This window comes from Schistocerca piceifrons, chromosome 4 (assembly GCF_021461385.2).
Source record: "Schistocerca piceifrons isolate TAMUIC-IGC-003096 chromosome 4, iqSchPice1.1, whole genome shotgun sequence".
Lineage (NCBI taxonomy): Eukaryota > Metazoa > Arthropoda > Insecta > Orthoptera > Acrididae > Schistocerca > Schistocerca piceifrons.
The window spans coordinates 422,181,609-422,208,613 of NC_060141.1; the positions used below are offsets into that span (position 1 = coordinate 422,181,609).

The 27,005-nt window shown below is 42.2% G+C and overlaps 1 protein-coding gene across 1 annotated transcript in view; it reads left to right on the plus strand.

Moving 5' to 3' along the window:
* The window catches only part of LOC124795887 (tripartite motif-containing protein 45), a 177,099-nt gene that overhangs the window by 125,113 nt on the left and 24,981 nt on the right, over positions 1 to 27,005 (plus strand). Inside the window, exons 6-9 of the mRNA XM_047259968.1 lie at positions 3,580 to 3,804; positions 17,339 to 17,543; positions 19,267 to 19,396; positions 25,875 to 25,989. Of these exons, the coding sequence (XP_047115924.1) occupies positions 3,580 to 3,804; positions 17,339 to 17,543; positions 19,267 to 19,396; positions 25,875 to 25,989 (675 nt within the window). The remainder of the gene's footprint in view (positions 1 to 3,579; positions 3,805 to 17,338; positions 17,544 to 19,266; positions 19,397 to 25,874; positions 25,990 to 27,005) is intronic.

A 27,005-nucleotide genomic window follows, 5' to 3' on the forward strand; every position in this document is an offset into this window, starting at 1 on the left:
TAATGCTGCAAAATGTGTTCATACCTTCCACATTAAGTGTTTTCTTAAGGGAAATAAGGGGATCACACCCTAACTACAGAAAACAGCCCATGTAGTGTAACACCACTTCCTTTGTACTTCATTGATGGCACTAGCCATGATGGCGGGAACCATTCTCCAGGTATTCACCAAACTCAAGCCCTTCCATTGGATTGCCACACGGTATAGCGTGATACATCACTCCAAATCATTAGTTTCTAATCATCCATTGTCTAGGGGCGTCACTCTTTAGACCAGTCTTGATTTAGCTGTGTATGTTCCTTCGCATTTCCCTTTCACAGTCACGTCACCAATAGCCGAGTTGGACAGCTTTAGAGGGCGAAATGGATTTGTTACTCAGGTGACATCCAATGACTGACCTACATTCAAAGTTACTCAGCTCTCCTGGCCGACAAGTTTTGCTGTTACTGCTTCTCTACCGACAACACAATATTCTCTGCCTCGTTTCATACCGTAGAGTCCGTCCCTCATAAAGTCTAGTGATCAATTTCGCATTACATAGGGGTGTCCTGACACTTTCGATCAGGTAGTGTAGGGTTACACAATGAGGTGGTAAAGCCATGGGATAGAGATATGCACATATACAGATGGTGGTAATATCGCACACAAAAGGGCATTGCATTGCCGGAGCTGTCATTTGTAATCGGGTGACTCATGTGACAGGGTTTCCGACGTGATTATGGCCGCATGATGGGAATTAACAGACTTCGAACATGGAATGGAGCTAGACGCATGAGACATTCCATTTCGGAAATCGTTAGGGAGTTCAATATCCGAGATCCACAGTGTCAAGACTGTGCCTAGAATACTAAATTTCGGGCATTAACTCTCACCACAGACAATGCAGTGGCCGACGGCCTTCACTTAAAGACCGAGAGCAGCTGCGTTTGCGTAAAGTTCTCAGAGCTAATAGACAAGCAACACTGTTCGAAATAACTGCAGAAATCAATGTGGGGCGTACGACGAACGGATCCTTCAGGACAGCGAGGCAAAACTTCGGCATTTTAACTGGCTACGGCAGCAGAAGGCCGACGCAAGTGTCTTTGCTAGCAGCACTACATCGCCTGCAACACCTGTCCTGGGCTCGTGACCATATCGATTGGACCCTATACTACTGGAAAATTGTGGCCTGATTTCTGCTGGTAAGAGCTGGTGGTAGTGTTCGATAGTGGCGCTTACTCCACGAAGCCATGGACCCAAGTTGTCATTAAGGCATTGTGTAAGCCGGTGGTGGTTCCATAATGGTGTGAGCAGTGTTTACATGGAATGGTCTGGGTCCTCTGGTTCAACTGAAACAATCATTGATTGGAAGTGATTATGTTCGGCTACTTGGAGACCATCTGCAGCCGTTCATGGACTTCCCAAACAACAATGGAATTTTTATGGATGACAATGAGCCATGTTACAGGACCGCAATTGTTCGCAATTGGTTTGAAAACATTCTGGACAATTCGAGCGAATGATGTCTCCACCCAGAACGTCCGTGGTGAATTCTATCGAACATTTACGGGACATAATCGAGAGGTAATTTCGTGCACAAAATCTTGCACTGACAACACTTTCGCATTTATGGACGGCTGCAGAGGTAGCATGGCTCAATATTTCTGCAGGATTCTTCCAACGACTTCCTGAGTCCATGCCACGTCGTGATGCTGCACTGCGCCAGGCAAAAGGAGGTCCGAGACGATATTAGGAGGTATACCATTACTTGTCATTTCAGTGTATTACCGTTTCATTTTACAATGTAAAAATAACAACTGTGTCTGAGCAGGTTGACTCATTGACAATTATTAATATCAGTATAATGGAAGAAAATGTGTTAGGAAGCAAGGCGTGTGGAATAATCATTCTTTACTACACTATTGGTCATTAAAATTGCTACACCAAGAAGAAATGCAGATGATAAAGAGGGTATTCATTGGACAAAAATATTATACTAGAACTGACATGTCATTACATTTTCACGAATTTGGGTGCGTAGATCCTGAGAAATCAGTACCCAGAACAACCACCTCTGGCCGTAATAACGGCCCTGATACGCCTGGGCATTGAGTCAAACAGAGCTTGGATGGCGTGTACAGGTACAGCTGTGCCCTTGCAGCTTCAACACGATACCACAGTTCATCAAGAGTAGTGACTGGCATATTGTGGCGAGCCAGTTGCTCGGCCACCATTGACCAGACGTTTTCAGTTGGTGAGAGATCTGGAGAATGTGCTGGCCAGAGCAGCAGTCGAACATTTTCTGCATCCAGAAAGGCCTGTACAGGACCTGCAACATGCGGTCGTACGTTATCCTGCTGAAACGTAGAGTTTCGCAGGGATGGGAAGAAGGGTAGAGCCACGGGTCGTAACACATCTGAAATGTAACGTCCAGTGTTCAAATGCTGTTCACTGTTCAATGCGAACAAGAGGTGACCGAGACGTGTAACCAATGGCACCCCATACCATCATGCCGGGTGATACGCCAGTATGGCGATGACGAATACACGCTTCCAATGTGCGTTCACCGCGATGTCGCCAAACATGGATGCGACCATCATGATGCTGTAAACAGAACCTGGATTCATCCGAAAAAATGACGTTTTGCCATTCGTGCACCCAGGTTCGTCGTTGTGTACACCATCGCAGGCGCTCCCGTCTGTGATGCAGCGTCAATGGTAACCGCAGCCATGGTTTCCGAGCTGATAGTCCATGCTGCTGCAAACGTCGTCGAACTGTTCGTGCAGATGGTTGTTGTCTTGTAAACGTCCCCATCTGTTGACTCAGGGATCGAGACGTGGCTGCACGATCCGTTACAGCCATGCGGATAAGATGTCTGGCATCTCGACTGCTAGTGATACGAAGCCGTTGGGATCCAGCACGGCGTTCCGTATTACCCTCCTGAACCCACCGATTCCATATTCTGCTAAGAGTCATTGGATCTCGACCAACGCAAGCAGCAACGTCGCGATACGATAAACCGCAATCGCGATAGGCTACAATTCGACCTTAGTCAAAGTCAGAAACGTGATGGTACACATTTCTCCTCCTTACACGCGGCATCACAACAACGTTTCACCAGACAACGCCGGTAAACTGCTGTTTGTGTATGAGAAATCGGTTGGAAACTTTCCTCATGTGAGCACGTTGTAGGTGTCGTCACCGGTGCCAACTTTGTGTGAATGCTCTGAAAAGCTAATCACTTGCATATCACAGAATCTTCTTCCTGTCGGTTAAATTTCGGGTCTGTAGCCCGTCATGTTCGTGGTGTAGCAATTTTATGGCCAGTAGTGTAGAACTGGAAAGACATTGGCACCATTTCCTGGAAAATGAAACTCATTCATTACTAAAAGCAATTACCAAATGTGGAAAAGCATTGAGATAAGGCGGTTTCCTCTGTCTTGCGTGACACAGCAATGCAGTGTCTACATTTTAATGACGTTCACTGGAACGTCACCCTAGTGTTTTGTTTTGATCGTTTGTTCGTACTCGCTATGCTCCTCGTTGTTCCACTCTGTGTGGGGAATGTTTCCTTTCTCATGACTCGGCTGGTGGGCGCAGACGCGGTGCAGCCAGGTGTCGGACGAGGTGGAGCGCTTCATCGAGTCGTACTCGGCGGCGCTGGAGGAGCACCGGCGCTCGCTGCAGCGGCAGGTGCAGGAGGCGCGCGCCGCCAAGCTGCAGCTGGTCGAGGCGCACGCCCGCCACCTGCACAGCCGCGCCGACCAGGCCGCCACCGCCGTCGCCTTCACCGAGGACCTCCTCGCAGAGGCCTCCGACGTCGAGGTGCGTCTTCCACCCCCTCACGAGCTCCACCTACAAACTGACACGTCTTACACGGGGATCGTCAGACCTGTTAATCACGGATTTTGAAGAGACTTATGAATGTTGTAGAGGGAGAGGGGCCTGTTCTGATTAGGCTTTTCACGCGACGGCCCATAGTTTCCGGAAGAATCGATGTCGAATTCTTCATGTGTGTCTCCTACACCTTTAATGTCAGTCTTGTTTCGAACTACCGAGCGTAGCGCAGCAGCTAAGGTTCAAGGCCGCTATGCTACTGGTTCTGGTTCAAATCCTGAACATGTTCTTTAATTTTTTCTCAATTTCATCGTGTAGAATGCCTTTAAAGGGGTAACACTAGTGTAGAATTATCAAAAAATCTTTTTTTATTGCCGTAAAAGATGATTTGAACCTTGTGGAATAGGGGCAAAAAGTCTAATCCCCGGAAAAAAAATTGTTCTACGGAAATACGAGCTCCTCCTCTAGCGCCTCAGATGACTCGAAACGGCCTGCCTGCGCCAACTCGATACCCCCTGTAGCGTCTGTATATAGTTAGAAACATTTCAAAACAATGACGCGTTTGCTTGGCGTCAGGAATAATCAGTACGTGTATGAAAAAGGCAATTCTTTCGCTTCTAATCTTAATTTTTGTACTCAGTATTGACTTTTGATAGTACATTTGTACTCTTATAATATACAGTTTTGCCTTTCAACTAAAAATGAGTGATAAAAAGTGTACTCGGGTAGAAAAAGTACGAAAACGTCGTATCCAATACGGCTTCGAAGTAGTATGTGTCATCAAAGCTTCCAAGGAATAGATATGAGTCTGAGAGCAGTTTGGAGGGAGTCAGTGCCTCTGCTAAGAAACTGAGAGGCAGTGGCCTGGATTTTGATGTGAATTACGAATTGAGCCGTTTTCTTTGTTATTTCTGAAAACGAGAAATGTGCGACGCAAGAACGAAGTTCTCGGGCCTTAAGCGTCACAGTAACCATTGCTTGTCAAAACCGCCCAGAAGCTGTTATACCGAGCAATGAGTTTATAAGGTAAGCATGTGAAATCAATTGTTGAATCGTCCTATCAATGCACCTGCTTGAAATAGGGCTAAACGGAATTGCAAAGTTTTGTGCATTCATGAAATTGCCACAATCGACATTTCAATCGTGCTACAGTGAACTAGTGAATACGATTTCGAGTTCGACGGCAACAGTTCGACTGGCCAGCCCTTAGATAGCAGATTAATGGCACGAGTTTTCTAAAAGTTGATTTTCTTTCATTTGTTCATGTCTATAACACATTTCAAAACTCCAAACGCGTTTCTCAAGGATTACGATTTTTCAAAACAGCACGTAGCATAACTCCAAAAAAGTCAATCTTTCTATTTGAAAATTTAACCACAACTTTGAAATAACATTTTTGATTAGTTAGTATAAACAATATTTATTAACAAATGATTGTCCTTTTTGGTGAAAATTGAACGACGTTATTGAAACACTTGCCAATTATCTAAAAATCGATATATCTAAAACACTCTACGTGGTTCACACTCATGTGTTCACTACACTCATGTAGAATATAGTTTTTTCTTTTTTTTTTTTTTACCAGATTCAAACTGGCACCAGTTATAGTGCGTGCCGCAGATCGCCTCAAATTCAACATGTCTCGGGAGAATTGCCGCAATGTCGCCATTTTGTAATATTTTCCGACAATATTTTTTGTGTTATACTTAAGTATATGCCTAGTAACCAACCAAAGTATTATTTCTTCAGCACCTGTCCTTCCCCTAAAGAAAAAGGACCTTTTTTAGACCGTTACAGTAGTGTTCCTCTTAAATAGAACGTATATGTCGAGCAAAATTATTCAAGAACAGTCATTTTTGCCGTAGTATTTCATCAACAAATCAAACATTACAGCACACTTTCTTCAAACGTATATTCCGTTTGTGATTCGTAGTTAAAATTCCCAATATTTGGAGAGCTCCACAGAATTAGCAACGATGGACGAAAATTAGCAGCTGCGGAAGATTTCCAGATACAGACAAAAGCACTCATCCCTTATTTTGGCCTGGATTATGTAATTAACACTAATCATACCGGCTGACAGTGTCAATCGATATACAATAGACTCCTTGTGGACCAAGGAGCGGAAACCGTCCTAGTACACACACAAAAAAAATTCATCAAGATTAGTTATAGTGTCACAGGGCACTGTACTATAACTGCGTCAAGAAAGATATTCTCTTACGTTTTTTCATGTATGCAAGAACCACCCCTCAAATTTAGTCGGCCTGTTCAAAACAGAGTGGACAACGTGACTCATAAATTACAAAATGTTGTCATATGCTCAAAATCAGGGAAGTTAACGAAAGTGCTGTACAAAGACTTTTGAAAATCTATCATTCTTCCACAGGAGGACAAGAAAAATTTGTTTACATATTGATTCGTGGGGAGGGCAGACCGATAAAACTACGATCAAATCTCTGTAGGTGAAAGAAAAGCCTGCACGTGCATCATACAGATTATCCCACCCAAATGTGCTCCACTTTTTACGTAAAAAATTCAAACTGCTCACGGGTTGCTAAAGACTAACGCAGAAATCGCTTCGAGGGAAAACTGTACAAAAATTCATTCTTTAATTCTGATCAATTTAGTGCAGCTCATTTGCAGAGGAATGATTGAGACGAGTGGCTCGTGTCGAAGTTGATCGAAGAAAGAATAATCTTTCCTAATTTCAACGAACTATGTTTTGCGGTCAGAAGCGTCTGACAAACCCATGTGCCCTGTAAGGCAATAAGCTTTTATTAAATATACGTGATATTCTACGAATCTCTTTCGGTTGCTTCTACGAGAAATACTATCCGGAATTACGTTCTAGCACAGCAAGCGATGCAACAAATAGCAAGTACGATGATTCTGTAACAAACAGAATACACATTTGAAGAAAGTTTGTATACTATTTAATGATATTCGTGATGAAATTGAGAGAAGACAAAGTACAGGAGCAGAGTCTGAACCTGTACCGCCAGCGTCGTAGCCGTAATTTTATCCGCTACGCCACTCTCACTTGGTTGACAGACAGAGTTACAAATATAGACCGTACACATAAAACTTCAACATCGATTTTATCGGAAACTAGTGGTCGTCGCATAAAAATCCGCTAGTCAAGACACTAAGCACCGTCATCCTATCCTCGATAATGGCGTCAGATCCAGGGTTCGATTCATCTGGGTGGTGGCGAGAGGGGCGGGGGGTGGTGAGGGGAGGAGCGAAGGGAGCGCTCAGCAGGTCACAGTTTGTTACTGTCGCTGTCCGCTCCCCTCGTACCCCCCTGCCCCTATATACTGCCGGAAAAAAATGCAACACCATCAAGGACACGGTCATTTTATTGGCAAGTACACGTCACAGTAAAGGGTGCCCAAGCACTAGCATCAGTAAACAGTGTAACTCTCCTCCCCTCTGGCGATAACACAGGTGTGTATTCTCACATGCAAACGATCATAAAGGTACTGAATAGCATCCTGCGACAGACTGTCCAAGCGTTTTGCGCCTTTTGTTGCAGTTCGGCAATGATTCTTGCGGGCCCTCGAGATTGAGTAAATTTCCGCTTCATCATGTCCCCGGCGTGTTCAATTGTCCAGAGATCTGGTGATCTTGCCAGTCAGAGCGTACATCAAGTTGCGTCACAACAGCCATACACACTACGTGATCGAAAGTATACGGACACCCCCAAAAATATACGTTTTTCATATTAGTTGCGTTGTGCTGCCATCTACTGCCAGGCACTCCATATCAGCAACCTCAATAGATATTAGACATCGAGAGAATGGGGCACTTCGCGGAATTCACGGACTTAGAACGTGGTCAGATGATTGGGTATCACTTGTGTCATACATCTGTACGCGAGATTTCCACACTCCTAAACATCCCTCGGTCCACTGTTTCCGGTGCAAGAGTGAAGTGGAAACGTGAAGGGACACGTACAGCACAAAAGCGTAAAGACGGACCTCGTCTGTTGACTGACAGAGCTTGCCAACAGTTGAAGAGGGTCGTAAGGTCTAATAGGTAGCCATCTATCGAGAACATCACACAGCAATCCCAAACTGCTTCAGAATCCACTGCAAGTACTGTGATAGTTAGGTGGGAGGTGAGAAAACTTGGATTTCATGGTCGAACAGCTGCTCATAAGCCACACATCACGCCAATAAATGCCTAACGACGCCTCGCTTGGTGTAAGGAGAGTAAACATTGGACGCTTGAACAACCGAAAAACGTTGTGTGGATTGACGAATCACGGTACACAATGTGGCAATCCGATGGCAGGGTGTGGGTGTGGCGAATGCCCAGTGAACGTTATCTGCCAGCCTGTGTAGTGCCAACAGTAAAATTCGGAGACAGTGGTGTTATGGTGTGGTGTGGTCGTGTTTTTCATGGAGGGGGCTTGCACCCCTTGTTGTTTCGTGTGGCACTATCACAGCACAGGCCTACATTGATGTTTGAAGCACCTTCTTGCTTCCCACTGTTGAAGAGCAATTCAGGGATGGCGATTGCATTTGTCAACAAGATCGAGCATCTGTTCATAATGCACGGCCTGTGATGGAGTGGTTACACGACAATAACATCCTTGTAATGGACTAGCCTGCAGAGAGTCCTGACATGAATCCTGTAGAACACCTTTGGTATGTTTTGAAATGCCAACTTCGTGCCACGCCTCACCGACTGACATCGATACCTCTCCTCACTGCAGGACTCCATGAAGAATGGACCGCCATTCCCCAAGAAACCTTCCAGCACCTGACTGAACATATGCCTGCGAGAGTGGAATCTGTCATCAAGGCTAAGGGTGGACCAACACCTTACTGAATTCCAGCACTACCGATGGAGGGCGCCAAAAACTTTTAAGTCATTTTTACACAGGTGTCCGGATACTTTTGATCACATAGTGTATGCTGTGCATTGTCCTGCTGAACAAACACAGGAATGGTAGTAACATGGGGATAACAGCCTGTCCAGTGAACAAGCATTGGTTACTTTATCCTGCAGAAACATCTTATGTGACCGTGAGTTGTAACTAATGGTCCCCACGTCATAAAGCCTGGGATGGGACTTACGTGTCGTGGGTGAATGAAGTATGGAACAGGTAACTCACCAGGTCTACACCATGCACGTGTACATCCATCACTCACATACAGACAGAATCTACTCTCATCACTGAAGACAACAGAGCGCCTTATTGCTGTCCAGTCAACTCTTCCACGACCCCAGAGTAGCTTGATGGTGCCATGCTGTCAGTGGCAGCCTAACCAGACTCATACTGTATGTGCTCTCAATCCTGTTGCAAGCAGGTGTTCCCGATGGTCCCTGATGACACAGCAGGTACAATATGTGCCTGGATTTTATCCCTAGATGATGCTCAGTCAACCACTGCTGCTCACGCAATGTGAAAATGTTCCACAGACCACTGCTGAAAGCAGTGAAACATCACCAATGATTTGTGCCCAAGGTGTGCAGCAATCCGTCGATATGTCCCTCCAGCTTCCCTCGGGCCCACAGTGTGATCCCGTTCAAATGGTTGCAGCTACTAAATAGTTCATAGTGGTCGGTAAGGCCTGGTTGTACCATAGAGTGAATGTTGCAAACACTGTTCCTCTTTAAACTGTCCACAGCTGCTGTCTGCAAAGTCAAATAGAGGGCCTACCATCCCATCGCCGATGACCGCGACAAATGAATCACTGACACTAAAAATCCCTCAATATGCACATATTATACCCTGGTGCCAATGAACACAGTCCTTGAGAGAGTTTCATTTTTTTTCTGGCAGTGTATGACTCTCGTTGTCAGCCCCACCTTTAACGTGCCACAGATATGCTCAATTTAAATTATAATAACAATAAAGTGCAAAAAAATCTCATTATAATCATAATAAATTGTTTAATTACCATAAGTATTTTAATGTACAGTAATAATAACAATGACGATAGTAATAATAATTTGTTGATAACAGTGAATAGTACATCGATTTAGCATAACATCCAAGATACTGATAGTCAGAAAAATACGAACTTTGAAAATCATTCCTCCGAAAATTTGAGAAGTGGGCTTGCATATGTCACGCAGTTAATTTAAGAACCATAATAACGACATATTCTCACAACTCTGATAATGTCGAAATTTACATAAAATAAAATCGATGTTTCCTTCTTAGTCGAGTGTCTTTCCCTTCCCGTCCTCTCTTATCAACTTCCTGTGACACGCCGATTCTACTACCTGGAGACTCACGAGCCATGTCTGATTTGTTGTTGACAGCACGGTGCATAATGCCTTTACCTGGCTGAATATTCTCGGCAACCACTCAGGCTGCATGCCCGCCCCCTCAGACAAACAACCGAAAAGTATACTGTTTTAAACTGTAGCTTCAAAGTTCTAGAATTCCTTTACATTTTCAAGACTTTTTTGTTTACATGCTACTCTATTCTCTGAAAGTTAGGTGCGAATTTTGGAAGCGGTTCCACTAAAATCTGTTTGTGGGCTGACGGATCAAGACTGCTATCCCCTTGGATCTGCAACTAATTTTGGCATGGTAGACAGTCTGCAATTTTCTTCAGGTATATCAAATGAAAATGAAATCACTTAATCAGTTATTATATTTTATAGAGCTGCCTCATTGCTGGGATGCTGACTGCTACATTTTATTTGTTGTACCAAATAATTCCAGACGTTTTCTATGGAATTCACAATCAGTGATTTAGTGGGCCAGTTGAGGTGCAATAAGGTGCATGGCTGTTCATCAAACCAGATGTGTGTGTGCAGCCCTCCGTAAAGGGTGTCGTCATCTTGCAAGATGATGGTGTTCACAGCACACTCATCATGAAGAGTAGAAGAAAGGGAACTCTCGTTCACCAAATATTGAATTAAACATCCTGGATCATTGTCACAGTAGACTGAATGAGTGGGCCCAAGTCAAAGTACAGCAAATACCCCTAAAATATCATTCAACCACCTTTGGCCTGAACTATAACTTCCATTCACTTTTGGTTAAATGCCTCATTACGCCGTTGGTGCACTAGGTGCCTTGTATCAGTTGAAAAGAGGCAAAATCATGACTTCTAGGGCATAACTATGTGTCTCTGCTCTGCCGTTGTTTCTGTATCTTCTCACACATTGAAGGTGTGTAGCTTTATATCACTCTAAAAAGAAATTGCTTTTAGCAAGATACCCTGTTCCAAATGTCAATTGCATGCAATTCCTTTTGCAGTGTTCATCTCCAAACTGTTTGAGATGGGCCTCTAATTCATTGACACTACCAAATCTTACTGTTATGGCTGGGAGTGGTACACCCTTCCTTGCAAACACAATGGACAGCCGAGATTGACACGCCATCAAATCAAACTATGTCATTCATAGTGCGGTCATGGGTACTTTCAAATGTAGTTTCTTTTTCAAGTCGACCCATCTTAGTGTGCTGATTCCACACAACCACAACTGTGACAATGATCCAGGATGTTTAATTCAATATTTGGTGAACGAGAGTTCCCTTTCTTCTACTCTTCATGATGAGTGTGCTGTGAACACCATCATCTTGCAAGATGACGACACCCTTTACAGAGGGCTGCACACACACATCTGGTTTGATGAACAGCCATGCACCCTATTGCACTTCAACTGGCCCACTAAATCACTGATTGTGAATTCCATAGAAAACGTCTGGAATTATTTGGTACAACAAATAAAATGTAGCAGTCAGCATCCCAGCAATGAGGCAGCTCTATAAAATATAATAACGTGTCAGAGATAGTAAGTGCTCTGCAGCTATGAGGAGTGTCGACTACAGTTTGGCTTAAGTGTGCTATTCTGTCATTGTAATAGGGGTTATTATCATATGGAAGAAAGCCGCAACCAGTAATGTTGCACAAATAGAAGACTTGAACACCTGTCTTCTCCAGTGCATGTGTCATCTGCTCCCCCACTGGGCTTTGTCTTACTGTATCCAGTAGCTGTCTGACTTTATCTGGTGGTGATATCTGTGTGTCCTCCAGACAGCTGTTATTTTCTCTGTTGACAGTGTATGGTTTGAGATACATACTTGTTTTGGTTTTCTGCGGTGGAATATTTGGCCTAGCTTATGAGAAACCTAAAGCAACTTGAACTTTGTGCCTATTCTTCTTTCGCATTATTCGTCAGGATGTATTTGGACTACATGCGAGAAATGAATTGGGTCCACATGTTACCAGAAAAACATGCAAGCCCTAAGATGAAGTAACTTTTTAAAAAACATGTTTTTTTACACTTAACTTTTTACTCAAATGTGCAGAGCAGATGGTCATTTTCTCTCACTACATAAGCAAATGGACTCTTGCACTGTACAGAAGCTTGCCAAATAGATATTCATGGTCCAGTTACATTACTGTGACCACCACCTATTTTTGAAGGCAATGTGCAATAAGAACTCACAGATGGCACGTGACAGAACTAGCAATGAAGGATATGTAAAGTCTATTGAGAGGACATGGAAAAAGGTGCAGTCATTGTCATAATGTGGCAACGGAGTGACTTCTTTGACATCCAAAAGGACTTTTTCATTGGCTCCCAGGTCATGAGTGGAAGCTAAGTTTGTAAACTGTTCTTGTGCTGTCATGGTTAAACTATACCGTTCATGACAAAATGGTGTGCTCCAAAACCGGCACAAAGGAAAGTTTAGTGCATCATGGGCCATAGATGATGGGTGAACGAAAGCTGCAGATACGTGCACATTTGAATAGATGTGTAACTGTTGAGCAACTGACTGATCAGAAGAACCAAGGGGCTACCAAAAGTCTCTTCTCAACAACTGTTAAACCAATATTGTTGTGTATGGGCCCCAGCAGCAGGCACCTAGTTCATGCAGCCCTGCTGACTGCTCAACATCAGTAACAAAAGCTGGATTTTACATGCCAACACTGCGACTGAATGTCCATTAAATGGTGACAGGTGGCCTTTTCAGATGAATCATATTTTATGCTCCATCAGACAGATGGAGTGTGAAAGATTGAAAACAAACAGCCTGCAACAATCAGCACAAGCATCCAAGCAAGAGGAGGGAGCATCACAGTCTGAGGAATGTTTTCGTGGCTTTCCTTGGGTGATCTCATCATTCTGTAAGGCACAATGGTACACTACATTGACATAAGTACACACTATCCATGGGGGCCATGACCACCCCTACATGCAATTCATCTTTCCTCAGCATGATGGCATTCAACAGCAGAACAGTATGTTACACAGCTCACAGTGTACTAGTGACTTGAAGAGCAGCAGGATGAGTTTTCCGTACCCTTCTGACTACCTGACTCTCCAGATTTAAACCCTGTCAAATATCTGTGGGACCACCTCGATTGGGCTGTATGCGCCTTGAATTCTCAACCAAGAAACCTAACACAGGCAGCCATGGCATTGGAGTTGGTGTGGCTCCACATCCCTGTCAGTACAATATAGAACCTCACTGTCTTCCTGCATGTCTTGCAGCAGTCTGCACTGTAAAAGTAGGCTTTTGACAGGTAGGCTCGTTACTGTTATGGACAGTGTATAAGTCTATGCTAATGTGTGTAAATTTCGATGCCCATCATCCATTTAGAGATGAAAACTAGAGTACCTTTATAACTAATGACTTCTTTATTCAACAAACAAAATAGTAAAACATAATGAATTTTCAGGTAACCTAATTTTGTTTCTACAATCATTATAGCTTGAACAACTTATAACTTAAGTTTACTTGCTTTGGCAAAGACAGAACTAAAACATTTATGTACTTGGGATTTTTCTACGCCACCTACTTGAAATGTAATGAAGTCTTGCACATCTACTTTCATGAAAACCAAGTACATGTCTGCAATCACAAACAAACAAGGATCTATAGCTTGAAGGGTGAAAGTCAGACATATTTTTGATAGAGTTCAAAATCATCTAACAGGTCTTATATAAAAAATTTCAGGAAAAATATGTTAGTAGGATTTTTGCTATTTAACTGGCTTAGTGAGAATTCAAGCAGCTCCAGCCCATAATGTTACAAATTTCTTAAGAATAAGTACGTAAATAAGAAGCTGAAAATAGAGGTGGAGTTCTTGAAAAATATATTTTGGTGACTTGATGCAGTAGTAGTTTTTTTAGGTAGTATATCTCTTGTAATGTCAAGAAGTAATATGAAATTTATATTCGGGAAATATTTAATCACATAATATTATATCTTGCAGGTCTTTGTGATGGGTATTGTGCACGAAAAGACCATTTGCAACTTATTGATTACCTACTTTAACTCTGTTGCACTCTACATTAATGCAGACTATTGGCACAACCATGTAAAAAGTACTATTTATTTTTCTCAGCACTGTGCAGCTGACAAAGCAGAACACAGGTGAAAAGTTCTTGATTGCCTGGGATTCCATAAGTTTTAAGGAATATCTCCGCCCATGTGGACATAATCAGTGAAGGAGTAATGGTGCTCTTATCTAAAATGACAGAGCTGATAGAGGAAAATCCATAGCTTGTTGCAGCTGATCAGTTCTGTATAGCTTCATTGATTTCATACAGCTGTTCAATGAGAATTGTCATATCAGGCACTGTCTATAAAGGTTTTCTAAGATTTTGGCTGGTAGCTGCCAAGCACTTCCTTTGGAATCGTCACATCTTTAATGCTACCTTTCGTGGAGCTACAAAGTTAGTGAACTCAATTACTCCACAACAGACGTCCAGTGTGTCTGTGAAAACCCTCTACACTGGCTTGCTGGATGAGGCAATCTGCCTCCAGCAGTGACGGTTGTTCCTTGATTGGTGGTAGCCGAGATACTGACACACATGGTGTGCGTGTGAAAATCTGGTGGGAACATTTACAGGCCACCACAGTGAGTGGTGAAATGTACTGATTTTACCATTGTCACATTCCATTAGCAAATGTTGTGCAGAAACAAGTGTTGGTAAGCCTCCATTATGTGTTTGAATCTCTGTAATTTTATCTACATGATCTTTTTTCAAGGTATATTTAGCACAAAACAATATATTGGTTGTCTGCTCTAGGAATGTAAATTCTTAGAATTTTAATAGTAAACTACATTGAGATCCACACCACCGCACTGTGACTGAAATGGATGGGTATCTTTGTGATGCTTTTGTACTTACTGCACAAAACCATGACAAAATGAACTGATCTGCTTTATTTCCTCTAGCAATTCTATCTGGTAAGAGTTACAGATCGAAGAGCAACACTCAACTATTGGTTGAACGAGGATTTTCTGGCCACCTCCTTCGTGAATGGACTACACTTCCTGGGGATCCCTTCAATGAATCTCACTACATCTTTGGCCTTTCCTATGATTAATTGCATGGTTTTATTTCATATGCCTACTTTCAGATATTTAGTCAATGTGACTATTTCCAGTGGTTGTTTGGCCATTGTCCAATGGAACAAAAACAGGTATTTTCTACTGTCTGAGTGGAATACATCATATTTCTCTACAGTGAGGGTAAACTGCCAAACCCTACATCAAGTATCGCTCCTTTGTATATCTTTCTGTATTTTGCTGCAATTTGCTAGCCTATTGACTTCCCTATATATGAAAACAGCATCTGCCAACACCCTCATGGAGTTTCTAAAGTTATCCACTCAATCCTTTACATGTATAGTTCATAGTAATGGCCAAATAATACTCCCTTAGCCTTAGCTACTTTTATACCTGAAGACTTGTCTCTGTAAAGAATGCTGTACTGTGTTCCCCCATGTGGAACTGTACTGAATGCTTTTTGGAAGAGAAGAAACACTGCATCATCCTGGGTGTCAGTATCCACTATCTTCTCAGTCTCAAGAGCATAGTGAGCTGGGCTTCAAAAGATTGTTATTTGCAGAATCCATGTTGTTTCCTGCAGAGGAGGGTTTCAGTTTCCACAAAGGTCATAATACATAAGAATCAAATGTTTTCCAAAATTCTACAACATATTGATGAATATTGCAATCTGTGACTAATGAGGCTGTATTCTCCCTTCTCCAAAATCAGTACGTAATTTTTATCAGGCCCACGGACGAATTGTCTCTACCCTAAAACACAACACTTGTTTACAACATACACGTTCTGCTACTTTAGCAGCATCATCCTGCTCATAGCGCATGTCCTGCCTATTAAGGGGGTGGAGGGGGATGAGAGTGCTACAGCTCTCCACTAGATAACTGAAGTCAAGAATTCTGCATTCAAGATTGTCAAAGAATTATCTGAGCCACTGGTTTAAGCCACATCAAGGCGATCCTGGCCGCCTGACAGAGCTAACTAAGCTACACACTCGTCCCTCCAGCCCCACCCCCTTGGGTAAAACTACCTTTCTGCAAAAGTTTCTATGCAGACTTAGTAAATTTTACAATTTTGTAGGTATATTTAATAAAAATGAAGCACAGTAAAACTGCATGCCCAGTGAAATTTGCTACAATAAATACATGGATTGAACATTTAGCACAGCGATTAGCAACAAAACTGAATACTTATGGTGCTTTAGCATGTACCAGTTTCATTTGCACTATAACAACAACAACAATATACCTAATACGTAAGTAAGGCTTTCACCAGGTCCTAGAGCAACACAGCTAATGACCAATGGCAGAGCCTATGTTTGTTTGCGTAAGGGCTAAACTTAAATCAACAGTATTTAGCTGTCAATAAGCATGACTAGCAATTCCTGCAATATTATTAATCAGAAACATATGGTTTGTTCTGGATTTATTTTTTGTTTCCACAACATAGTCACACAACTGAAATTAGGGAGCAGCAAAACTACAGCCTAGAGAGGCAAGGAAATTACATAACCCCTCCACCTTTCTTGTAAGCTGCTTCCATCACTGTGTCTTGCTCCAGTTCTCAACCGACAAAAATCAAGAGCCATTAGCTTCAGCACCCAATTGCAGACCTATGAGATTCCACAATACCACATGGAAGTAGCAGCAAAAACTCCATTGTCGAACACGGGCAAGTCGTTTAGGTTGCACCTGAATGAACGAAGTGCACCTTTGACACACAAACCATGTCAGCGACAGACGAACTGATCAATAGTTGTCACTTCTTTATGATGCTGCTCAGATGAAGTGGGGGCTTAGAAATGACACTGACAACAGTGCACATTTACAGTTGCTAGCTAGAAAAAGACTTCCTCACAAGGCAGAAGATGGATTGTGAGGGGTAGGAGAACTCATATACTTCTCCCAGTTACTTCTTAAACCATTGTCTTTTTATGCTTTGTTTTTCTTTTTTCATTAATTTTTCCATCTGCCAGTGCCCATGCCCTCAGCGGACACCTATCTGGCCACCCTAACAGTATGGTCCTGATAAAAACAAAGGATTCTCTTCTGACTAACAAATGACTTTACTTTTGTACGTGAGATTTAATTACCCATTGATTCATGAGAACTACTCTCCTTTTTTCCAGAATACTAATTTATTAAGAAGTTGATATGATGTTGTGAGTCATCTTGAATCATTTAACAGAAAGGAAGAAGTTTATCATAGTGGATGCTCAAATGGCAGACTTGGTGTTTCAGCTGCTGACGCTGGTCTCCCCAGTGCTGCGTCGTCTGGAATGGTGCTGCAACAATGGGGCTAGTGGCAGCCTCATGGAACCACGTGTGTCTGACTGCCTGCAGTTCCTTCCTGAGGAGGGCTGTGGCCGAATCAAATCACACACCCTCTTTGGCGTCATAACAACACAGACAGTGTCTCCACAACACTGCACGCTCAACACTGACAGTAAGTGCTACTGAACGAGAAGCATCAATTCAGTATCAGATCAGTGAAAACTGAGAAGTTTGTCTGGAGACATTCTATGTTAGGTCCATTTCATTAATGCCAATTAAATACAAAAATTATTGTCATGAGTTACTTTTATTTACCTTTTCACTATGTGTCTCAGAGGATCATACCTTCATCATCAGGTGGATTTAATGAAACTTAAACAGTTCATATGAACAGTTTTCTGTGCAACCTGTGGCACTGCCTATCAGTTGCCACAGGCTTTTGGTACAAAATATATTTACATTAAACACTAACGTAAATTCCTGGATGGAACAATAAAGGCAACCACTCACCTACAGCAGACTGATGTGTCAAGCACAGAAACACATAATGGAAAGTAGTATTCACACTAGCTTTCATGCTCTTGCTCTTTTTCTGCTAAAAGTACACACATCCACAGACACCCAGAAGTACATGCTCCTGGTCAATGCAAGCAAGGTAGTGTACGTTTATCTGTGTGGGTGTGTGTGTTTCTAGAAAAGAGCAAGAGCTTGAAAATTAGTGTGAATACTGTCATCTGTTCCTACACAGACTGCTAAATGTAAGTGGAATCTTTTCCTTTATTTTATGTATTATTACATTTAACACTTCACTTTCAATGAACCAACATAAATGGAGATTGCATACCAATCTTGAAAGTGTGACTGCTGAACAATACATCGGGCAGCATTGGCAACACAAAAATGAAACATGTGGGCACGTGTGCTCATACATGATCTACAAGAAAAGGCAACAGTCTCCTGGATGTTTTATAATGTAGTTTACTCGTCTTCCATTAGGATGTCATTTTAGATTTTTTCTAATCTCCTGGAATCTTGCATGTCCTCCTCTACAGTCTGTTCCAGGTACATGTGTTTGGCCACCTGTCTCTACTTTTTATTCCTTGCATTCATCTCACCAGTGCTCAGTATTTTAGTAGTTTTCACACTGTTTCGGAAACTCTACTTAGTTTACTAAAAGCACTCCAGGCCATTTTTACTCACCTATTTATTTCTTTTTCTGTACATCCAAGTCACTGTCCATCTATAAATACAAAAATCATATACATGGTTTTACAACCTCTAAGTTGATTGATGAGTATGCTGATAGATGAACTCCACCATAATCTCATTCTTTATATAGTCACATTGCCTGCTTTCACAACTAAGACAACTGAACTGACTCTTGTAAAATTCTTGGGAAATTTTAAACAAGTACACTACAGAGCTAAACGTTTTCCTTTCTTTTTTTAAATGTAAACTTACAGGAATAAAGCATGGAGCCACAAAAGCACTAATACTGAACATTAAAATGTGAATAAGAACCATCCTCAGCTGTCAGTTACAATAAAGCTGAAACAACAGCAGTGAGATTTTTTAAAAAAAGATGGCTACCGTGTTCTGAATTCCTCACAGCGCGTGCACAAACACGCAAAGAAAATCTGTAATTCTAAGCTTGCTGTCCTATACACAAATAACACAACGTTACACTCTAAATGATGATAAATATCTGAATTGTAGATCTTCAAAATCTTTGGTACTTAACTGAAAAAAACAATAAAAATTTATTTATCCATAATGCACACTGCTATATTTAACTTTTATCTGATACATAGTTGGAAGGTATAGAAATTTTACTATATAACGCTCTTCACTGCTTGACTTGAAGGACATAATAGTGATTTGTTCTCAACCTGCAGCTCTGATGATTTGTCGACAGCATAAGAAAGCTGAAGCAGTTCTAACAACAAGAGATGCTGATGAACAGCCACTATGTCATGGTGGAGAGAAAGTCACTGCAGAACTGCGATACAAGGATGCCAGCAACAGGTACACTGTTGTCCAAATTAATTTTAATATCAGATTATGATTATAGTAAGAAAAATTTTGGCAAAATGTAAATAATTTAGAAATAAAAGAGACCACTCACCAAACAGCAAAAGCATTGAGTTGTCAATAGGCAGGCACACACAAAAGAGAACATGCTCCCCCCCCCCCTCCCCCCTCACACACACACACACACACACACACACACACACACACACACACCCTACCTGTGCTCCTGAATTGAGTCGACTGGACACACAATGCTAGGATTGCATTTAAGCAGGTGGACAAGGGTGAGGTTCAGGTGGGTAACTAATAGCTCAGAGGAAGGCAGCAAATTTGCTCGCTAGGAATGTGGGAAAGAGGGGTGGCAGGTGCACATGGTAAACATGTGGAACATGGGTACTGGAGCTAGTACCATGTGGTGTACAATGAAGATGACATGGAGGCATGGATTCGGAGAGGAGGACAGAAATGGAAACTGTTGTACAGTGTGTGTCAAGATAGTGCGTTAATGGAGACAGAAGTCAGAGGGATTACGGGAGTCCAGTACGAGCTGTAAGGATAATTCCCATCTGCATAGTTCAGAAAAACTGGTGGTGGAGCAATGGATCCTGATGGCCCGAGCTGTGAAGCAAATATTGAACTCGAGCGTGTTGTGCTCAGCTGCATGTGATGCCACTGGATGGTCAACTTTGTTCTTAGCCACAATTTAGTGGTGGCCATTCATTCCTACCAACACAAAAGGCTGAGCAGTGATTGCAAGCAGATTTCATACAAGACATGGCTGCTTTCACAGGTGGCATTACCTCTGATGTGGTAAGATTAACCTGTGGCAGGACTGAAGTAGGAAGTCCGGAGTGGCTAGATTGGGCAGGTCTTGCACCTCAGTCTTTCTCAGGGATATGACCTCTTTGGCAAGAAGTTGTGAGTGGCAGTGGCAGTGGCATAGAGAGGACTAGGATGCTGAGTTGGTTGGGCAACTGAATACTACTTTAGGAGACATGGGACGGAACTTAGATAAAAAGTCAATTATTACCGGGCATGATGATAGATAATCAAAGTGATGTTGAAGGATATGGTACAGTTATTCCAGTCATGGGTGATATTGGGTGATGAGGGGGCTTTCCTCTGTGAGTGATTCTTTGGGATGTGGGAGGATTAGGGGTGCATGGGGGGCGTGGGCAGGAATCAGGCAGTTGGCAGAAGCCTTCTGGCAGGTAGCCACTGCGATTCGTCGCAACAGTGGTGGAGCCTTTGTTTGCTAGGATGATTAACTAAGAATCTGTTTTGAGGTTGTGAATAGCTGTCCTTTCTTTTATCGTGAAGTTAGTATTCTAAGCATGGAACCTGGAAAGGATGGTAAGGTCAAGTTGAAAGTAAGGAATTCCTGGACAGTAACCGGGGTGCTTAGGTGAGAGGGTCATTGTTAGATAGTGGTATGAACTGGGAGAGGCAATGTCCAGTGTTGGACTTAGGCTTACTCTGGCTGGAGCGATTGGTAGTAAAGGTTTCCATTGTATGCCCAACAGAGTTAAACTTGGATGGTCAGCTAAAGATGAGGTCTCTAGATAGGACTGAAACTTCTGTGAAATTAAGGTTTTGGTGGAAAGATTAAAAACAGTGTTCTGGGATTGCTTGGATTCGACAGGGTTTGAGTCCTGTGAGTGGAGAGGGGAGTTCAGTGTGGGTAGGACAAGTGTTGATGTGTCATGGTTTTCTAAGGCAGGAGCAGGACGTTAACAGGTTGGACGATCCATGGAGGTGGTGACTAGAATTACACACATCAAAAAAAGTTTTGCATCACCTCAGTTCTGAGAGTTCTGGAACTTGTACAGAAAATTGGAATAGAGATCAACATAAACATCATTTCTGCACTTTTTATTGCTCATGAAAACCACACATTGCATGATATACCACCATACAGTGAGACCTTCAGATGTGGTGGTCCAGATTGCTGTACACACTGGTACCTCTAATACACAGTAGCACGTTCTCTTGCACTGATGCATGCCTGTATTTGTCGTGGAATACTATCCACAAGTTCATCAAGGCACTGTTGGTCCAGATTGTCCCACTCCCCAACAGCGATTCAGCATAGATCCCTCAGCGTGAATAGTTGGTCATGTCGTCCATAAATAGCCCTTTTCAATCTATCCCAGGCATGTTTGATAGTGTTCATGCCTGGAGAACATGCTGGCCACTCTAGTCAAGTGATGTCGTTATCCTGAAGGAAGTCATTCACAAGATGTGCACAATGGGGGCACAAATTGTCGTCCATGAAGTCATGTATCGTACAGCCATTACGGCGCCTTCGAAGACTACCAGCGGCGTACGTTGACCCCACATAATGCCACCCCAAAACAGCAGGGAACCTCCACCTTGCTGCACTTGCTGAACAGTGTGTCAAAGGCCTTCAGCCTGACCAGGTTGCCTCCAAACACATCTCCGATGATTGTCTGGTTGAAGGCACATGTGACATTCACTGATAAAGAGAATGTGATGCCAATCCTGAACGGTCCATTTGGCGGGTTGTTGGGCTCATCTGTACAGAGCTGCATGGTGTCGTGATTGCAAAGATGGACCTCGCCATGGATGTCAGGAGTGATGTTCCGCATCATGCAGCCTATTGCACACAGCTTGAGTCATAATACAACATTCTGTGGCTGCACGAAAGGCATTATTCAGTATGGTGGCATTGCTGTCATGGTTCCTCTGAGTCATAATCTGAAGCAGTCATTCACTGCAGTAGTAGCCCTTGGCCGGCCTAAGCGAGGCATCACTGACAGTTCCTCCATGCCGAAACAATATTGCTTTGGTTCACTTCAAGACACCTGAACACTTCCCTTGTTGAGGGCCCTTTCTAGCACAAAGTAACAATGCGGATGCAATTGAACCACAATACTGAAAGTCTAGGCATGGTTGAGCTACAGATAACATGAGCCGTGTACCTCTTCCTAGTGGAATGACTGGAACTGATTGGCTGTCGGACACCCTCCATCTAACAGGTACTGCTCATGCATGGTTGTTTACATCTTTGAGCTGGTATAGTGACATCTCTGAACAGTTAAAGTGTCTGTGTCTGTGGTGCAATATCCACAGTCAATGTCTGTCTTCAGGAGTTCTGGGAACCAGGGTAATGCAAAACTTTTTTTGACGTATCTTCCAGTTGTTCAAGGCAAACATTTCAATTTTGGAGATGTGGCTTATGAAGTGAGGATTTTTCACAGCAAAAATACCTTCTGGAAGGAGCAGAGTTGGTTCTGACATGCCTGTGCCATGAAGATGTGTTTCTGCAGTACCAGGTCTGTGAGGGATAGGGATTGGCATACACTGAAAAGAAGGTTCATTGTGAATGGAAGGATGGGATCTCAAAGGAGAATTTTTAGGGTTAGGCCATTGGGGGAGGTGGTATTCCAGGCTTTAGGAAGGATTTAAGGAACAGGGACTGTGTTTCAGCTATGGAAATGGTTGCTTTTCAGAGTGGATGCAAATGGATGGAACAAGGGTTCATTTGAACTGAGATGGCACTAGGAAAACGTGAAATGACAGAGGAAATGGACAAATGAAAGCATCAGGTGGTTGTAAAGGGAAATGGATAACAAAACATGAGCTTGGAGAGTGAAAAGAATGGAAGAAATTTTGCTGAGTGAACTAGGATAATTCTGTGATGTGAGGATACTTGATCACACCTAAGTTAACATAAAAAAAGGAAAGACATAAAATTCTGAAGGGAGCAATGTGGGGAGAGGTGGACTGATATGGTGATCAAATTTAGTGGTTTGTTGCTAGGACAGAGCTGTAACTATGTATTCCCTTTCCCAGTGTGCTAAAAATCTTATCTGAGGGCCTTAACAGACCAGCATTACCCCTCCCCTCCCCCCCTTAAACCCAGTCTGTAAACAGATTTCCTATGTCATATCCTCCCACAATCCTAATCCACCAACTGCACCCAAAAATCATCTACAAAGGAGGAACCCCACATAACCCAATATCACCCTCAACTGGAACAACAGTACAATATCCTTCACCAGGGTGGTGATTATTTATTATCAGCCCAGAATTAAAGGACATTCTACCTAGGATCCTTCCTAAAGGGATAGTCGATCACCCGCCCAACCTACACAATATCCTGGTCCATCCCTATGCCACTGCCACTCCCAACCCCTTGCCACAGGGGTCATATCCCTATGAAAGACCCAGGTGCAAGATCTGCCCAGTCCACCAACTAAGCACTTCCTGCTCCAGGCCTGTGCCACTTGTGAAAGCAGCCCACGCCGTATACCAGATCTGCTGCAATCAATGCACAGCTTTTTACGTCACAATGACAAGCAACTGGCAGTCCACCAGAGTGAATGGCCACAACTAAACTGTGTTCATGAACATAAGTTGACCACCCACTGGAACAACATGCTCAAGTTCAATGGCTGCTTCACAACCTGAGCCATCTTGTTATTTCCCTCCACCACCAGCTTTTGTGGACTAAACAAATGGGAGTTATCCATGTAACACACACTTCTCTCCTGTAATCTTCCTGGTCTCAATCTCATCTAACCTATTTTCCCCATACCCTCTATCCAAATTTTGCTTCCTCTGTCCTCCCATTCAAAGCCTCTAAATTGTCATCATCGTGTGTCACACTGAACCTGCTCCGGTATCTATGACTCACATACTTAGCCTGTGCACCTGCCACTCCTCCCTCTCACATTCATAGCAAGCAAACCTGCTGCCTCCCTTCAAGACATTAGCTACCCACACCCAACCCCTCCAACCCCTCTTCCAGTCTCCTGCCTCTCTCACCCTCTACCCACCCCACCCGAACCTATCCCCACCCCAACCTAGTCCACTGTCAAATTTAAATCCTGGTACTGTGTCAAGGATTAGTTCTGAAAGCTAGCAAATTTTATTTATGTTTTGTATGTGCCTGTCAACAACTCAACACTTCTGCTATTCAGTGAGCGAAGTAAGTTTGTACAAATAAAGTAAATGATTGATGGTGTTCATAACCACAACACAACACACAAACATAATCTCCACATAGGCTTAGCATTATTACCTATGTTTCATAACACAGTTTGGGATCACGATGCTAAAAATTTCTTTCATCACATTTCTTAAAAACATAAGTCAAAAAACTTACAATTCCCAAATAAAAAATATTTGGATTTTGCCATTACAAATCCTTATTACAAATTTAAGCAATAATGTGCATAGCAAATCAATACTTCATTTCTACTGTATATAGTTAAATGTTTATAATCACTGCAGCTACATATAGAAGAGGAAGAAAAACAACTGTTGACTAGAGTAACAGTAAAAATTATTCCATTTTCCTGTGTCATCCCATCCAATAAGCCTTCCTTGATTTGGATGACTCTTCCTACATCCTTAAGCATTACTAGGCTCATTTTCTACAACTCATGGACATTCACAAGGGAGACTGGGACGAGGGGAGGAGGGTGGGCAGAGCACTGACCCCTCCCCCTCTCCCTCCCTATGGAATCTGGACTACAGGGTTTTCACTCATATATTCAGTGGATTAGCATCAATTCATTGATATATAATAAGTTTCTGATTTCACCTATAAAACATAGCTCTTATGGTGTGATATGTCCCACAACTGACCAAATCCTTTATATAAGAAATATTTTAGAGTTTTTCCACACCCTCGAAAAATATCTGCAGACAACCATGCTTCAGCTCATTCCTAATTCTAACAACTAGCAATTTTACATCTTTACACATGTTCACATGTGCTGCCACTTGGTGACTAGATTATGTTTAACCATATTACAAGTAGTTCATGCTTTTGTTCATGAGAATTGTTGGAGTAACAAATATGTGCCAGCAGTATTAACTGCATCTTTCCATGTCTTTATCAGCCCAGCCCCATATACTTGTAGGCTCTTCATGATGGAATCTACTCAATAAAATGCATTCACCAATACCAAGTAGACTGATTTTGATTAAATTTGCCACAAGAACATCTTTCAAGGCTGAAAAATCATTGCATGCTAGTACACCATGATAAACAGTTCCTTGGTAATGTAAAGAGTTGCACTTAATTTGAAATTACATAGTACATACACATTTTCTTCAATGACAAATCAACTGTCTAATTTTAAGTTAAGTAATACATTCACTCAGTCAATCACTGTGTTCCAATGATAATCAAGAATGATAACCTTAAAGGGTGTGGAGCAAGTTAAGATACACATTAACAAAGTGAAGATTCCATTATAAACTACATTAATAAACTTTAGTTATTATGGATGCATCTTAAGAGAGAAATACTGCATGATATTTCAACAATATAAATTAGTAAATATTGATAAAGTAATATTACAAAACATAATTATTCAAACACAACACAAAACTGATTAGCATGGCATTCTTCTTCCATAGGTATGCAGAAAAGGAAATTGACACTCTTATGATAAGAAATAACTTATTACGAGTATTTAAAGTCATTAAATTTCAGGAAGATTCCTATCCACGTGGCTGACCGTCGAGATGGAACGTACTTGCTAGTGTTTGTACCAGACACTGCAGGGAACCTCAGTCTCTCTGTCTATGTTCGTGGGAAACCAATTAAGGTAAATAACAGTAATAAAATAAAAATATCTGTACATGTTAGCGTCAAGCCAAAAGATACAGCAGGCACATAAAGTAAGCCAATTTTGGCCTTTCTGGGCAACTCTGCTCCACATATAGCAAAAAAGATAAAGTAATTTCCTACAGGAATTATGCTGAAGGTGACATAAATCATGTGTTCTACATTCTTTGCTAGAATGTATAATCTCAGTCTAGATAGTGTGGCCCTTTTAAATGTGTCTATCAACAGTATTAGATATTTTGTTTCCTAAAGCTAAGTACTGGCCAGATATTCTGTCTCATAATTTATTAGTTTTCTCAAATGAATCTTCCTATGGTACAAAAAAGTTATGGCCAGTAACACTATTCAGTCACCGTATACATCATCCTGCAAACAAAGACAGGGTTAAATTGTCATTATTATACTCAGAATAAACACGTGCTCTATGAACCACACCTACCTTCTTAGAGATGAATGCCAACAAGTATACGCTGTGCCCAATGAAATCCTGTCTGTACACCATATTTTTAAAGTGACATGTTCACAACAGCACAACTTTAGGATTATCCAGTTTTCTGTTACTGATTTTATGAGACAACAAAGTTTTTAAATTCTGTCCTGAGTTGGACCACATAACTAAGTTGTTAGGGGGAAATTTTTGTGTGTAACAGAATGACCAACTCGTGCAAATTTATTCCTGCACATATAAACAAACACAAGTAACACATTTCAAATAATGACAAAATTTTGAGGACAGATTGCTACTCACTATATAGAGAAGACACTGAGTCACAGACCAGGACAACAAAAACACTGCTACAGATTTAAGCTTTCACCCAAAGGGCCTTCTTCTAAAGTAGAAAACACGCACATTCACACAAGCACAACTCACACACACATGAAAACTGTTTCTGGTCACTGAGGGTGGACTGTGTACAACAACTGTGCCTGATGGGAGAAGCAGTCCGTAGGTGGTAAGAGGGTGGGCATAGCAGAGTAGGGGTGGGAGAGGGTGCA